This window comes from Mytilus californianus, unplaced genomic scaffold (genome assembly GCF_021869535.1).
Source record: "Mytilus californianus isolate M0D057914Y unplaced genomic scaffold, xbMytCali1.0.p SCAF_1, whole genome shotgun sequence".
Taxonomy (NCBI): Eukaryota; Metazoa; Mollusca; class Bivalvia; order Mytilida; family Mytilidae; genus Mytilus; species Mytilus californianus.
The window spans coordinates 18,470,867-18,488,465 of record NW_026262581.1 but is presented as its reverse complement, the minus strand read 5'-3'; the positions used below and the strand labels follow the sequence as shown (position 1 = coordinate 18,488,465).

Sequence of the window (17,599 nt, the reverse complement as noted above, 5' to 3'; positions counted from 1 at the left end):
TGATAATACTGAACTCCCTTTTATTTGTTATATTTACAGGAAATCTACCCGAAAACTTGTGTTTAATTATAGCCAAGTCTGTAACGATGTAAATATCAGTGAAAATACACCTCCTTCATGTAATTGTAGTAATTCCGAATACACTTATGTCCCTATTTCCCATGTTATAACAGGAGACCTTAACATCGTTCGCGACCGAGAGTTAAAATCATTCCTCAGTAAAGGACCTAAATATCGTCCCCCGTCAATTATTAATTGGAATGAGTGTCGTAGTATCATCCACGACTCACTTCGTGCTTACTGTTTGAAATGGATAAAACGGGAAAAAGCTGACAAAAAATCTTTGGACTCTTTTTTTAATTCAGTAATGAAGATAGTTGATATACGTATACAACATTTTAAAGAACATTTTACTCTTAACAACAACCATAAAAATCCTATTTCTCGTATCAAACATAAACTAAAAGAACTAGCCAAGGAATTTGTTTTGTCCCGGCTGTTAAAGCTGCTAATAATATCATTATAGTTTGACGTAAATTTTACATTGAGGTTCTGCAAAAGGAAATCACGAACATTCCAACTGACTTCATTTTCAGAAAACGATATCTGTAACAAACATAAACTATTAGCTACTTCTTTACAAGCAGAACCAAATACAATGAAAATCCCAACTATGTACTGGCTTCCGAAGCTACACAAATCACCTTACAAATTTAGATTTATTTCGTCGTCAAGTCATTGTTCCACTACTAAATTGTCTATTCTACTTACTAGTACACTTGGTACAATCAAAAACCTGATAATAAATTGTTCAAATAAGGCCTTTGAAAATAGTGGAATTAACTACTTTTGGAGTGTCAAAAACTCGTTGGAAGTACTTGATAAATTGCATGCATAGACTTGTCAAAACATTTACTAAATTTTATCATCGGTATAAGGACATCATTCGTAAATATAACTCAACATGCAGACATCTTATACGTTCGGGTATTTCACATCCAATCTTTTATGGTAATATTCTTTACAAAGCACAAAAATGCAAGTATTCACCTCAAAAGCTAACAAAACCTTTAAACAGACTTATTAAGAAGGGATATAGTTACGATACTGTTGTCAGGTCATTAAAGATTGCATATTTTGGCTTTAATATTGATTCACTTATAGGGTCTTTGCATCGGAATTAAACATATTTATTCTAAAACCAGTTGTTGGCATGACACGGGTTGTGTTCTTCTCATATATTTTATGACGTTATAATACTAAACCCCTAACAGGAGGGATTGTGCCTGATATTCATATGATGAAGACATAATCTTTCAATCAGTTTAATTGAGGTCTGGAGCTGGCATGTCAGTAACTGCTAGTTGTTGTTATTTATATATTATTGTCATTTTGTTTATTTTCTTTTGTTTCCTATTCTGACATCGGACTCGGACTTCTCTTAGACTGAGTTTTACTGTGCGTACTGTTGTACGTTTGTTTTTTCTACATTGGCAAGAGGTATAGGGGGAAGGTTGAGATCTCAAAAAACATGTTTAACCCCGCCGCATTTTTGGTCCTGTCCCAAGTCAGGAGCCTCTGGCCTTTGTTAGTCTTGTATCATTTTTAATTTTAGTTTCTTGTGTATAATTTGGAGTTTTGTATGACGTCCATTATCACTGAACTAGTATACATATTTGTTTAGGGGCCAGCTGAAGGACGCCTCCGGGGGCGGGAGTTTCTCGCTGCATTGAAGACCCATTGGTGGCCTTCGGCTGTTGTCTGCTCTATGGTCGGGTTGTTGTCTCTTTGACACATTCCCCATTTTCATTCTCAATTTTACTTCATGTACCTGTATCAGACCATCATACCAAAGATTGACCGTTGTGACAACGACAATCATTATATTCAAACAATATTTTAACATGATTTGATATACAAATATGCTTTGCTACATATCCACTGACAATCAATTGATAATTGTTTAGTTCACATCTTGCATTGATTCCAGGATGTCCATATAAAAGATACGGAGAAAAGTGTCAACATTTTTGTTCAGAACACTGTTTGGGACACGGGCAGTGTGATTTAGTCAGTGGAAGTTGTTTGCTCTGATGTTCAGATGGTTGGATTGGCGACAAATGTGACAAAGGTATTATGTTTGCCATGTAGATATTTATGAAATAAGAACTGCTTTTATTAATTCATATTACAAATGTTTTAACCTTTAAAAACGGATTATACCAAATTCAATGACCACAAAACGTGTTTCTTGAATATCATTCATCAGATGAACTAATTACCATTTTTGCAGGCCGTTTGTAAGCATATAATAATTAAGGTACTTGGCTAAATGAAGCTTCTGGTGCCAAATATCCAATGGCAAAAGTAGCAGCCCAATTGTAGGAATAAAAATTTAAAAACTGATCTAAGTGCGCCATTGTCTGTCTCTGAATTAAACTGAAACGCCGAAAACCAAAGGTTTGTAAATAAAAAGTCTGAAATGAATATACATGATATGACATGTGCATTGTATAGAAATATGGATGAAAAAAAAGTAGTCAGAACTGACCTAAAAAAACATCGATTGCACAAATTATTACTATCAAAAACAGTCATCTCCAATATTGTAACTTTATACAATAAGTAGACGTGGTATGATTGTCAATGAGAGAACTATCCACCGAAGTTCAAATACGAGAATTTCAGGAACTATATGTCACTGTTCAATACGGCAACAATGAACATTACACATACCGTTAGGTCAGTTATACAAGTCCCCGACATGAAAACATGCGAAACATTTCAAATGAAAAAAGAAACAAAAAACCAATAAACATGATAAACGAACAACATATACCAGACAGCAACCAGCCACTGTGTCTATTTTAGCAAGTAAAATACTTGTCGCACATACGAGGCAGTTGCTACATTTTGTATTTGTTAAATGATATAATATCTCTAAATCTGTAAATATTTATACAATGTGCATATCTAAACACTCGAAAATAAATTGGCCATCCATTCACATGTGATACAGCTTATAATTCGACATTATACGGAAAAGATCTTAATACTATTTGCCTTCAATAGAAAGGCTGAATTGCTACATGAAGGATCATTGATGTTAAAATATATTAAACAATCTTCATGCTCATCATTACCCCCACACTATGCAAAACAAGTATGCATACTGGCATACCTGAATAATAAAGGAAGGTTCCATAGATCATAGTAATCATCGTGTTTACTGCAATGATGCATTTTGTATTTGATTTATATTTGGTGGGTGAATAGTATGTAGCTTTTTACTTTTATCATTTCAAAGCTTGTAATGCTGGTTCATTCGGACATCAGTGTCTTCGGTACTGTTCACAAAACTGTTTATACCTACCTTGTAATCACGTGACAGGAGAATGTAATGGAGGATGCAATATAGGATGGGAAAGACTCAATTGTACTGACAGTAGGTTGAATTAAACATATATCTTTAGAAGAGAACTTTTTGAATATTGATATGTTTATATATGCTTTCAACTGATGATGTGCACAAATACTACAACTTAATCATTAATATATCTTATCAAAAAAATTGTTTTAGTGGCGAATATAAAAACTGCGTAAACAAGCTAAAAATCATACATTTTATATCAGTTATTCTGTAAGTTTGAAGTAAAGATGAATACAATATCATTATCAAAATGATTTGTTTAGAAATAAAACAAGAAATATAAACATATGACAGGGATGTGAAAAGATACAAAATGGATAGACAAACTCATAACTTAAAAACGAACTGACAATGCCATGGCCAACAAAAAAAAAAACCAAAAGCGACAAAACGACATACAAGTCTTCAAAACACAACATTGAAAACTATAATTCACTCACAAACAAATAACAGTCCCAAGGACTTTTATGTTTGTTTGTGAGTGACTTGGTCCAGTTTATACACCAATAAATTCCTTTAAAAATGCGTTTAATCTTCATAGTTCTTTAAAATTGGAGATAAGAAATTTAATCTTCCCACTCGTAACCTCTATCTCACGTAAATTGTATAATATTTGTGTCATTGAATTGGCCTGGCGCATGAATATATTTTTTGGTTCACGCAAAAAAAATGTACTCCATGAAATTTGCTATCTGATAAAAAAAAACTACAGAAATATCTTAATTACTATCATTTAAATGCATGTTTTGTGTTTATTATTTAATTTATAATTTAACGATGAACGCGAAGTGAAAATAAATATTTTTAACGTCGAGCCGGTTTGTGTTATTATCGCTGCCATTTTGTTTACATTGATTACCAAAAGTAGTTGCATCAACGTCGTCTATCGAAAAATGAATAACTTCAAGTGCCACTACCGGAAGCCCTCTCGACCAATCATATTAACGCATTCCCTAATATGCAAATCATATAAGAATTATACATATATTATTACAGAATGTAGTCAAGGAACATTTGGTTGGAATTGTTCCGAGAAATGTGATGGCTGTTTAGAAGATTCGTGCGATCATGTTTTGGGGGTCTGCAAAAACATTAGTGGATGTAAACCAGGCTATGTGTATGGACGATACTGCAATAAGAGTAAGTATTCATTTCAAGCCTGTCAATTTCCAGCAAAAAAAAAAGATTCAGTAAAAAGCTTTTATTCTATATTATTTGTCGGTTATTAAATAAAGTTACCCTTTAGATTTATTAATTCGTGAAGCGTTTACATAAAAAGTGTAAAGCGAATATCTAAATAAAAAAAACGATTTATTCTGCTTTGACTCGGAGTAATAAAACTAATACACTTTTAGAATGATATAATGTACATTTTTTCCTTTGACATTTTCGGAGGACATTTGATATTGAGACTTTGAACGATTTTGAGCTTCATATGACGCTTATGGTTTATTGAAGACTATATGTAGATCCCTTAGACTAGATGTTATTTTGGTTTGTCGTTGGATTACTGTATGATTCTATCGTAAGCACACACCCATCTTCTCCTTTTATTCATACTATGCATCTGTCTTAATGCCGATTTAATATTCTTTTATAATTTAATAATATAAATAATTTGCCCACCAACCCCTTCTGTTCTTTTCATAATTTTATTACATATAGTTAAACAGACATTTTTGTTTTAAATCTGTTAAAATCCTTGTTTATTTTTACCTTTTGTAAGATTGTCTGATTTGTTTACTGTGCATAACTGTTGTACCTAACAGTAACATTTACCCAACGTTGTATGTAGAAGAATAATGGGATTGGGGTGTGCCAAATTTTGAAAGAAAAAAAGGTGCCAATTTAAAATGTATAAACAATCTAGACAGAATCATTGTCCTCCAATTTTCAATGATTTATATCTCAAAAACAGGACACGTACCTTTCATTTATTCCCCTGCTCTGGTTCCGTTATTTATATACTATCAATTTATAACAGTCTTTTAAAAAACTTGTTATTTTGAAACAGATCATCTGACATCCTTAAAAATCTGTTATTATTATTTGAGAAGTTAAACTAAAGCAGTCCGCATAGCGGGACTAATACCCTTCGTACATGCATTTCAGTTGCTGTTTTGACATTTAATTTTTGGAAAATGACATTTTGAGATTTTTGGCCCTTAGCCATATCAATATTAAAGGTCAAATAACTTATTTAGGTTCAAAGATCAAAGCCACATTGACGTATTCATACTAACAAATCACCTTCCTATTATATGCACACTTAATTTAACATAGTTCGGTTAACCTCAGTTCTTCAAAGAATAGTCAACCCTGAACACAAAACTAACAAAAAGGTCAAGCGTCAAGGTCACAGTTAGAGTGACCTGATTTTGGTATTGAGCACTACTCGATCCCACGATTCTTCTACATAAAAAATCGTATCAATGTACGTGTTACATCAGGTACAACAGTTATGAACCGTACACAAATCAGACAATGTTTTACTATCACAGGGGTCAAAGGTCAAAGTCAAAATCAGAGTAACGTGACTAATATTTAACACATTCCTTTCCCAAGATGCATCAACATACCAGGTTTTGTTCAATCTTTAAGTTCTACAATACCAAAGATATGCGCAGGACAGAAATCAAACTATATTTTACTATCATAGGGGTCAAGGTCAGAGTGACATGATTGGGAACTGAGATAACGGATTGGGTATCCGGTAATAACGGATTGGTAATCCGACATCACGGATTAGAAATCGGGATCACGGATTAGGAAACAGATCACGGATAAATAAACCGATATCACGGACTGCAAATCGAGAAAAAAATTCGATATCATGGATTGATTTGTTTTATTTGTCTCTTTATGGCTTTCGTAGTTTTCGTATATATACTCCAATACAAAAAAAACATTAACGAAAACAAATATGTGCATTGGTAATTTATTTCATTTATTAATTTCAACTGTTTCAGAACAACGTTTTTGTTTTCTAAACCTATGAAATCTCCCGATTGACGTAACATCAATAATGTCAAATTCAAAACATCAGACCACAGTTAGATAAATATGTTTTAACAAAGCGGTTAAATATTGGACTAATTATGTTGCTTTAAAAAGAGGAAAACAAAATCTCGAGCAAATAATTCAGATATAGACGAAGTTTAATGAAAACATATGTCTATTAGTTAAACCATAAAATTGAAGGTATCTTAAAGGTTATTAAAATTTTGAAAACTGTCACTGCGAATTTTTCTCTTCTTCCTAATTGTATAGTGATACTCATTTGGAATATCTTTTGTAGCGTGTGCAGATTGGTATTTCGGGACAAACTGTACAAAATATTGTAACTGCCGTGAAAAACCATGCGATCGATTTTCCGGCCATTGTTCAACCGAAGGCTGCAAAAGAGGATGGGATGGTGTCTCGCGTGATCAAGGTAGACTGTTTATTATTTATATATAAGGCAAACTATTACATAAGAATAGCTTATATAAAAATAAGGAGTTGTGGTATGACTGCCAATGAGACAACTATCCAGTAAAGTTCAAAGACATGGTTTCAATTGGTGGTTAAATTAAAATAGACCAATGTCAGTCTAAAAAAATAATAGTATACCAAAAATTAATCAAAACACAAACACTGCTGGGGATGACCTCAGGTGCTCCGGAAGCTACTCAAATAAAGTTAATGTCAATTACATGTTTTCATGATTAATGCAACACATCTCCATTTAGCCAATAGTACATTTAAATAAGTCAAAAATGAAAATTCGAGTTGTTCAGCGATTTTGCTTTCTATCTTCTATGATTTAAATTATACATTATATTATCCTAATTCATCTGTGAACTGCGTTTTGCTTCCAAAACTTGATTTGCATAGTATGCATTAAGTGTTTCTAGGAAAAATACACATATTGCATTACTGCAAATTCAGTACTGACGATATTCGAAGAAAATGAAAAAGAGAAAAGTACAAAATCAAAAGATAACTACTAAAAAAAAAGGTTCGAGCTATAATTGACGATTTTAATTGATGTGTTGGTATTTACTTTAAACGCATGCACCTCCCATTTTTACCGAGAAATAAAAAGCCAGTAGCACGTTCAATCATTGTATTCACTAATTAAGATTGTGTTTTTAACAGATTCTGAATTTCTTTTAATTAAGGTTACTACTTATACAGAAACTATTTAAACAATTATCTAGTAAATGAATCGGCTAGCAATTAGTTTTTTGCCGTCTTGAACCTTTTCACCGTTACGGAAAGCATGTGATTATTGCGTCTTAAATATACATGGTTATGTTACTTATACGAGCACGTGTTCACCACGGATTTAAATGGGTTCGTTTTACTCAGTTGTTTGTCTTTTTATTGTTTTCACTTCGTCCGGTTATTGTCTGTTCTTAATTGACTTGTGCAATTTTTGATGGATACATTATTTTTTCTTGCAGGGTCAATGTAAAAAAAGTTTAATTTTCAAGATCTTTAAGAAGAATATTTTTAATTGCTTTGGAAGTAACAAATGTTTTCCGTTTTGCCTTTGATATCTCCTTTACTTAAAGTTTGTTACTGGGTTTAATTTTAAAGTTGAGGTAATTGTGCTGTGCAGGATGCATACATACACGGCCACGACTTAAAATTTAGAAAAATTAAATGAAAATATTAGTGACTTACGTCATAACTATAGGCATCAACAACAGATAAAAAGCGAGAAGATGAGTTTCCGATCCATGTACATTATTGTTCAGTTTTAAATAAATAATGACAATATTGATTTTAGTCATCAAGTACGATTCTGTGCCGATCTACAAAATTATCTATTAGTTTATGTACAGATGTATCAACAATTGATGTATAATTATCAAATCAAAGTACAATGTTTCAGAATGCACGTATGGATATTTTGGATTTAACTGTGAAGGATTTTGTGCAAATTGTTTGAACGAGTCGTGTAGTGTATTAGACGGAAATTGTACGGACGGTTGCTCTACAGGATATAGTGGCGATGTATGTGACATAAAAGGTAATACAATATTGTTTGACATGTGATTTACGTCGTTTACCATATTGTTTTTCCAAACACACAAGAACAAACTTGTATTCTTTTTGCTAATTTTGTAAAAATTAATAATATTGGCCCGGAATTTAATACTTTTAGTAGCACTTGATTTAGTGCATGCTGGTAATCAAACGACAGCTAGCAGTAATAACAAATAACTACTATAATTATACACTCGTTTATTGTATAGATGAGTGCGAATCTTGACATAACTTAGAGGTTTTGTACAATGTAGTGATAAGCAAGTATAGATACCTACGTTTTGAATTAATCAGTTTAAATACGCGATAACATTTTCAATACGCGCTTCACGTTTTTAATTTTTATTTTAGGTATTTAAGGTAGCACAATACAAAGACTTTTGCACCTTCAACCAGACACTTTAAACTCGCTAATTACTTTCATACAACTCCAAAATTTATAGATACGGATCAAAATGAAAGAAGAAAAATACTATTCAATAATTATAATTGTATTTATTATGTAACAAGTACATACTTGATAATAATGTAATTGAGATCAAGTATAGAAGCGTTATTCTATTTCCTTCGACAATTAACCACTTAATGTTCGGTAAATTGGTTTTGAAAAACAGGATAACAAGATTGGTACCTTGTAAGACTAAATAAATGATTTAGCAATACTAATTAAATTGCATATCTTTAACTAAAGTAAATTTAAGGAGTGATTATGATTTTATGGTCTCGCCTGCGACGAAAGTCGCAGTATGCGAGACATAGGTATTACATACCTTTTGTGCAGATACCTTATGTTACGAAGTTTTCGTCTGTCATATGTCCATTGTCATTGACCTCATTTTCATGGTTAAGTGACTGCTTGTAAAGAAATTACAGATTTTTTGTAAAGTGAAATACTCACTTATTATGAGTAATAGGTTAACTATATTTGGTATATGGGTTCCTTGCAGTGTCTACATGTCCGTCAGGTAGGGTTCACCTGACCTCGACCTTATTCCATGGATCAGTGATCGAGGTTAAAGTTACATGGTCAAGTCTATATCTCAGATACTATAAGCTATATTTGGTGTATGGAATTATTGTCAGGTGTATATGTCGGATTTACAGGTTTCATCTTACCTTGACCTCAATTTCATGGTTAATTGAACAATGTTTAGTTTTTGTGGTTTGGTCTATTTCTCAAATACTATAAGCATTAGGGCCACTACATTTGGTGTATTGAATGAATGTAAGGTGTACATGTCTGACTGACAGGTTTCATCTGACCGTGACCTTATTTTCATGGTTCATTGGACAATTTTCATTTTTTTGTGGCTTGGTCTATTTTTCAGATATTATAAGCAATAGGTCAATTATATTTAGTGTATGGAACAATTGTGAAAGGTAAATGTCTGTCTGGCAGGGTTCTTATGACCTTGACCTCATTTTTACGGTCTTTAAGGACTCGTTAGCAAAATCCGTGTATGTGAGGGGCATAAATGAAATGTTAACCTGCATGAGACTAACGTATTAATTGAGATATGTTAATGCAATGCACTGGGGAAAAGGGTAGTATAATACTTAGAAATAGAAATTTAGAATCATCTTGTTGTCATAAATTCTAGTTTGAAGTCGTATATCGAGGAAGAGATCAAGATATAAAGCAGACCATCTAGTTTTGATAGTAGTTTTAATTTTAAGTTCACTTGATCTATGAAGGCCGTTCGATGGCATTTAGTTGCAAACTTCTACGCCATTTAGTCTCAGGTGAAATTATTGTCTCATTGGCAATCATACGAAATGTTGCTATTTTTAGATTAGATCATTACATTTATTACATTCTAAATTCAGTAGTATTTTTTTATGATAACTGTTGTTACGCATATCACATAAACATTAATTTCTGATGATAGAAAAATAGCTGCCTGTTTTTACCACTTCTTGTATGTTTGTTAATACAATGTATACATTATCCTTCAAAATTATATCAAAGGTAAAACTGCATATCATGACTTTAATGTAAATTCTGATACAGAATTTTAAAAAAAGTGATTAATCTTCAGAATTATCAAAGAAACAGATGTCTCCATCTGATCCTGGTCCAGCAATAGGAGGAGTCATAGGTGCTATCGTAATAGTCATCATAGTAGTAATACTTGCTGTTATTATCTACAGGTTAGCTTTATTCGCAGATGCAAAAACATAAACTGTCTTTTCACATATATGTTATATTCGACCATATGCCTTAGAGGATTCAATGATTTAGACAGCTGTTCTGTCATTTATGGCAAGTTCATCCCCACACCAATAACCAAGAAGTCATTAAAATAATATGAAAATAATAGATAAATAAAACAGAGAATTCTTACCCAAACACGATAATTTCGTATAAAATCAATAAGCTTACATATAGACCAAAGGCCAGTCAATTACTGACACAATGACATGTGACTTATTTTGGTTTTGGCTGATATACCAATAGGTCAAAAGGGTAATATAAAAAGTATGACCCGGACATGTTTTAGTCATTCATAATTATATAATAGTTGATCTTTAGGTACTTAATTGAATCTGACTTAATGATGTGCGAAACACCACACCTAGTGAATTTCAAAAGCCTTTGTTCTTCAAATGCAGACGTTGACCCGGAGGTCAAAGGTCATTGTTAAAGGTCACTTAAAAAAAGACCTCACTAAAAGAAAGCTCAAAATAATTAACGTGCTGATACAAAATCATACCGTTCTACAATTTCATCCGCGGCTGTAATTCATAGAATATTTTATACAGTATGCACAAATGATACAGAAATCACAATCTTGTGCAATGCCTGGAAAAGATATTGTTTTTAGTATCATTATTATGTCTAGTGTGCAATCGAATATCATTCAATTTAATAACTTGTAGACGAAGATCAGCTTCTAGACCTAACAAATATTTAAGTGACAGCGAACATTTAAGTGGAACGGAAGAAAACACTTATATCAGTGAGTAGAACTGCACAGACGAAATGTTTGTTTACTCAAATAGAAATGAAAACAAATGTATAATAAATCATGTTTAGGGTACGAAAATATATCTTTATGTATCATAAATATCAGCAGCAACTCCAATATGAAGTCTTTATATGTAGATAGTGGAATGAGTAAACAATAAATTGCTAAGAAAAATTATAGCAGTTAAATGCTTTTGCATCGATGTATTCTTTTAGTAAGAAGAGTTATATCTGTTATCATGTTATACAATTTCTGTGTATCATCTCATTTTATTTTAATTCAGATTGCTGCTTAATATCAAATCAACAGTTTGGTACCATAGTTCTATTAAATCACAACGTACATGTTTATCCGCTAGTAGGTTATATCACAAATATTATTTTATACTGATATAATCGTTCAAACGACGAAATGTTTGATTTGTTTTTGTTTGAATGATATTTATTGTACCCAATTTTTATCAGTTTTTCCCAATGAAACATTCATTTAAACTATTTAAACTAGTGAAGTTCGGCAGCGGGGTTTTGGTGGGCGGCTGCCATCAGTTTCCGTGCAATAACTTATGAACCAATGTTTTTCAAATTTGAAAATGTTGTTACTGATGACAAAATGGAGATAACGTTTGATATTGACGATTTTTACTTACACATCGTGTATGCTGTTCAGGAACTTTGGTCCTTGATAGATTGGAAAATTACACTTTATGTAGTTTCTGCGCAATAACTTATGAACTGTTCTGTCAATGCTTTTCACATTTTTTGATTTGATACTCATGACTATATGGAGGTAAAGTTTGAGATTGATTATTTGTATGTTTATCATTTAGAACATACATGTATAAACATGGATGGATTGAAAAAAAATCACAGACAGGTCAAACAAACATAAAAGCGCTACACATTAGAATACATAAATTTCAATCGTACTAGTTGCCCTATTAAGTTCAACAATGAATACCTCCAAACTACAGAAAACCCGGTTTGCTGCTAATTTCTTGTAATTAACATCACTTTTAGATCATGCGCCGTCACCACAGCCGATGAACGAATTTATAAATAAAGGTTGTGACGCAGATCTGGAGGATGTTGGAGTGTCGTTACCTCAAAAACATGCTAGTAAAACAAGTGGTTATGATGGAAGCGAAGACATACCAGAGGAATACGACGAGGAATATGAGGGAAATGTATATGGTAATGTACAAGCAGTAGCTGACTACAAAATATCCGTATCAGACCTAAAGAAAGTAATTAACGAAAAACAGAAAGATGACGGTTTCAAAAAGGAATATGATGTGAGTTATTTTGATGGATTATTTTTTTTCAGTATACAACCTTCATGTCTTCAATAATTTGAAGTTAAAAGATTGCAATATTTTGTTTCACATTAATACCGACTATTATAAAACAGTTATTCAGATAAACATTAATTGGTCATATCTTACATTTTATAGATTTTACCAAGAGGACTTGTTCATGCACATGTGGAAGGTTCTAAAGAAGAAAACAAAATTAAAAATCGTTTCCTTGCAACATGGCCATGTATGTATTAGTAGCATTGAAATATAGGATTGAATATTGTTGTATTATTCACCTAAATTACCCTGAACAACTTTGCTACATGTAGGTTTAATGAAACTATTGATTAACAGCCTAATGTCAATAACTCCCTTTTTCTAATTTGGTACATTGGATCTACAGTTTTATTTTGAATTTGGTGTTTGTTGTGCTCTTGTTGAAATAAATAATTGTCTTGGGTTATTTCTACTACTACTAATTTGAGTCATTAAAAACGATGAATGAGTAAACTCTGAATATTTAAGAAAAGTATTTTTCTTGACTTTCGATGAAAGTCTATAAATTGTCAGGTGCCGGGTTGATGACTGTCTTTTATTTTCTACTTGATACACGTCTCTATCGTCTGTTCAATTTCAGATCATCAGTTGTCTCTCTTTATAATGGCATGTCTATGTATGTCAATGAACAATGATTTGTATATATATTATTTTATCTAATGAAAGACCTTTTTTAACAAAAAATTAATTTAAACACAATTTCCTATTCATTCAATAAGTTCACCTAGTTTATCTTAATCAGATTATATGGAAATGCGTAGCTTCCATTAGGGAGCTACCAATTGATTGTTCTGGGGGGGGGGGGGGGGGGGGTGGGAGGGGGGGTGGCGGTCTAGGATGAACGGTTTTTTTTATTGGTTTATCCTGACAAATTAACAAACAATCCTAGTAGATCAACTACAAGTCTACATTTGTAACTTATTACATCTGTACATATTGCTTCATTATGTTCATGCCAAATCCAGTTATATGAGGTTAAAAACATAACACGATAAAATATGCTTAAATTGGTTATGAATTATATTATGTCAAATAATAAGAAATTTTTTCTGTGTCGTTTCTCTTCAAATGTGTAAATAAAAATTAGACAAATTTTTATTTCACTTTGTTGTAGATGACCATTCACGGATTGTTCTGACTGGAGACACCAAAAGTGATTACATTAACGCTAGTTTCATTGATGTAAGTTATACGTGATAATTGTATTTCAAAACTTTACATATTAATGCAGTAATACTTGTCATACAAACATATATTCATGTATACATGATATAAACACACAAAAGCGTCATGGTACAAATGTAACTTAAAGATAGGCAAACCAAATGCTGGTCTCATTTAGATAAAAGTCTCAGAACATTTTTGATGACACAACACTATAATTAATCACCACTGCGTCGTATATTTGATACATTAATATTAAAAACAATAAATAAAAAATAATAAAACTGTAATTCAATTGGGAATACTATCAATTATATTAATTTTATTTAATTTCAGAGCTATGAAAAAGAAAAGGCATACATAGCTTCACAAGGTTTGTTAAAATTTTTATAGCGAACTTGTCAGAACACAATTCTGTTCAACCAGGATTTTCATAATTCTAAAGCTTTTATGCATCATTGCACTCGCATAATGTTTGTAAAATTGGTCAGAGGAATATCTTTCAAAGGACCCTTTCTTAAAAAAAACATTTACAAACACATATATCATGTTTGGAAACAAGATATGAGGTACAGTTATTACTACATAAAACAGTAATCTGTCGACACCAATAATATATAAGACATTAAAATGTCAACATACAGCCTTTAACAAATAATACATCGATTTTTAATTAATTTATCTATTAAGAATCGTCCCTTGTAAGACAAATATTAATCCATATAATTTTTTTTTTTGGCAGTCGATAAAGATAAATGATGTAAAAAAGGACCTATACTTGGTATTAATGCTTACATACTTTTTTATGTCCTAAGGTCCGAAAAAGAATACTATCAGAGATTTCTGGCATATGATCTGGCAAGAAAAGGTTAACAAAATAGTGATGGTAACAAAATTAGAAGAGGAAAGAAGGGTATTTATCTGGTTAAGTTAATGAGTCATATATGTATCATGTCTCTAGTATGAAATGTTTTAGCTGTACAGACCTTGTATCTTCTCAATGTACTGCGCAAACACAAATGAACTTCAATAAGACATGTCACAGAAAAACACTTTGCAAGTCATTTGGACTGTAAACAATACTGCCAATTTTATAGGTTCTGAGAGACCACAGAGTAAAGGATTGGTTTTTCTTCTGACAAAAATATTTGTATCCACAATAGTCTTTGCGTTTCTATGGTTTCCATATCTTTTGTCCTGTGATAATTCTTTCTTTTAACGGCGTTTTTTAACAGCTTGAAGATGTTTTTATCTGTATACTTAGAGCAAAAATGTAGAGGGGTATATGTGCACACCAAAGTGAAAACAACCATACGACATGAAAAAGATAGTATCACGGTACTTTTCTGTCCCAAATTCATGTATTTAATTTGATGTTATATTTGATATTCTCGTCGGATTTTGTCAATTGTCTTATTGTCTTTTCTGTTATATTCGTGTGTTATGGTAAAGATAATTAATCACCCCCTTCATTTATTAGATTTTAGTTTGGTTCAACGAAATTTATACGATATATTTGGTTTACAGTTTGATTCAGAAGAAACACCGATATAGCTAGATAATACAATTAATTATCTAAATACTACCATAATTTGACACTAATAAGTACTGTAATTTTCATTGGTATTAATAAATGTAATGTTAGTATTACAAATCTAATCTTAAATCAATCCTAATCCTGTCTTATTTTTGGGAAATCTTTTTACAAATTCAAATGTGACGTCACTTTGTGTGTTTTTTTTAGAATTTCAAATGTGACGTCACTTTGTGCGTTGAGGCTTTGGCTAACTCGGCTGTGTATTTTTATGTGTTGGATTAAGTTGTTTTATGTAATGTATCCGTTTTTATTCTGTAGTTGGTCCCCACTTCGGTTTTATCATGTATATCTATCATATAGTCATTTTATAAAATTTACTGTTTGCAAAATTATAAATTATTCTAAATAAAAAAGATGTTCTTGTCCCAGGCAAAAAAAACCTGGCCGTGTTAGGCGCAACTTTTTGGAAGTTTTGGTCCTCGGTGCTCTTCAGCTTTGTACTTGTTTTGGCTTTCAAACTTTTTTTATTTGAGCGTCACTGGTTGGTCTTGTGTGGACGAGAGGCACGTCTGGCGTATTGAATTTTAAGCCTAGTACCTTTTATTAGCTATTATTCGTGTGTTTCTTTGTCCTATATGTTCTCCCATTTAGTTGTATTGTGGTCCTGTCATGTGATGTTGTCGTTTTTGGTGTTGTGTTTGACGTAGCAATAAAAGTGGGAGGTTTGGCATGCCACAAAACCAGGTTCAACCCAACATTTTTTTTCTTAAAATGTCCTGTACCAAGTCAGGAAATGGCCATTGTTATATTATAGTTCGTTTCTGTGTGTTTACATTTTAATGTTGTGTTTTTGTTGTGTCGTTGTTCTCCTCTTATATTTGATGCGTTTCCCTCAGTTTTAGTTTGTAACCCGGATTTGTTTTTATCTCTATCGATTTATGAGTTTCGAACAGCGGTATACTACTGTTGCCTTTATTTATACTGTGGTAACTGTTATATTATGCAGATCTATTTCTGTGTATAGAGTATATTACGTAATGAAAAAAAATTTAGTTGTATATTTTGCTATCTGCCTACAAACGTAAATTATCGGTGGGATATTTACTGATTGGTGAATGTATAAAAGAAAATGTGAAAAATAAAATCACAAAAATACCGAACTTCGAGGAAAATTCAAAACGGAAAGTTCTAATCAAATGGCAAAATCAAAAGCTGAAACACATCAAACGAATGGATAACAACTGTCATATTCCTGACTTGGTACAGGCATTTTCTTATTCAGAAAATGGTGGTTCAAACCTGGTTTTATAGCTTTAATGCATCTACCACAAATAAAATAAATATGTATATTGAAAACGTGTGTTAAATAAAACATTTTTTTAATGTTTAACTTAAAACGTTTTATATTTCAGAAAAAATGTGAACAATACTGGCCTCAAAGCATCAACAAAGCAATGCCAGTAGATAGTTATAGACTTGTTATGAAAAAGGAGATACAACATACAGTGTATGTGTACAGATTATTTATTCTACAAAACAACAGCTTGAAGGTAATTTAATTCTTTAGGCGTCCTAAATAATAAGCCATCTTTGATGAGTTTTTACAAGTAATAAAAGATAAAAGATACATCAAGTGTTCTTGGAGAATATATATGATCTGCTTGATTTCGACAAGTCTTAATCCTAATGGTTAAAGCAGATGCTAGTTTAACTTAGATAAGTTAACACACACATAGTTTAAAAAGGTTAGAGGGGCAAATATTTTGGCAAATTAGTTAGTTCGTGATTTTGACTGTGAATTCTTTATTAACTCTTTTAAGAGTAGTATATATGCTATAACTATTGAGTCCTCTCATGCAGATTGTTAAAGACCAACAAAATGTCACATTTTTTATTTGGCAATCTTTAGAGTACGAATAAACTGTAATATACAAAATGTGTAGGACTACTACCGTCAAATATTTTCCTTGCTCATGGTATAGGTATACATTTCAAAGGTATCAGATTAAGCAGTAACATTGAACCGTGTTCTTCACTTTTATCAATAGTAGCGTATTTGACATGGATTTGTTGTTGTTTGGTTTGAAGGGAACGCCTTACAAAATCATAAA

General features: G+C 31.9%; 1 protein-coding gene across 4 annotated transcripts in view; it reads left to right on the top strand.

Moving 5' to 3' along the window:
* The window catches only part of LOC127700015 (receptor-type tyrosine-protein phosphatase alpha-like), a 581,206-nt gene that overhangs the window by 234,042 nt on the left and 329,565 nt on the right, over positions 1–17,599 (top strand). The window contains exon 20 of one of the 4 annotated variants that reach the window (XM_052203454.1): positions 16,901–17,038. The exons of the other annotated variants lie outside the window; for them this stretch is intronic. Coding sequence (XP_052059414.1) covers positions 16,901–17,038 — 138 coding nt within the window. The remainder of the gene's footprint in view (positions 1–16,900; positions 17,039–17,599) is intronic. 4 annotated transcript variants of the gene reach the window in all.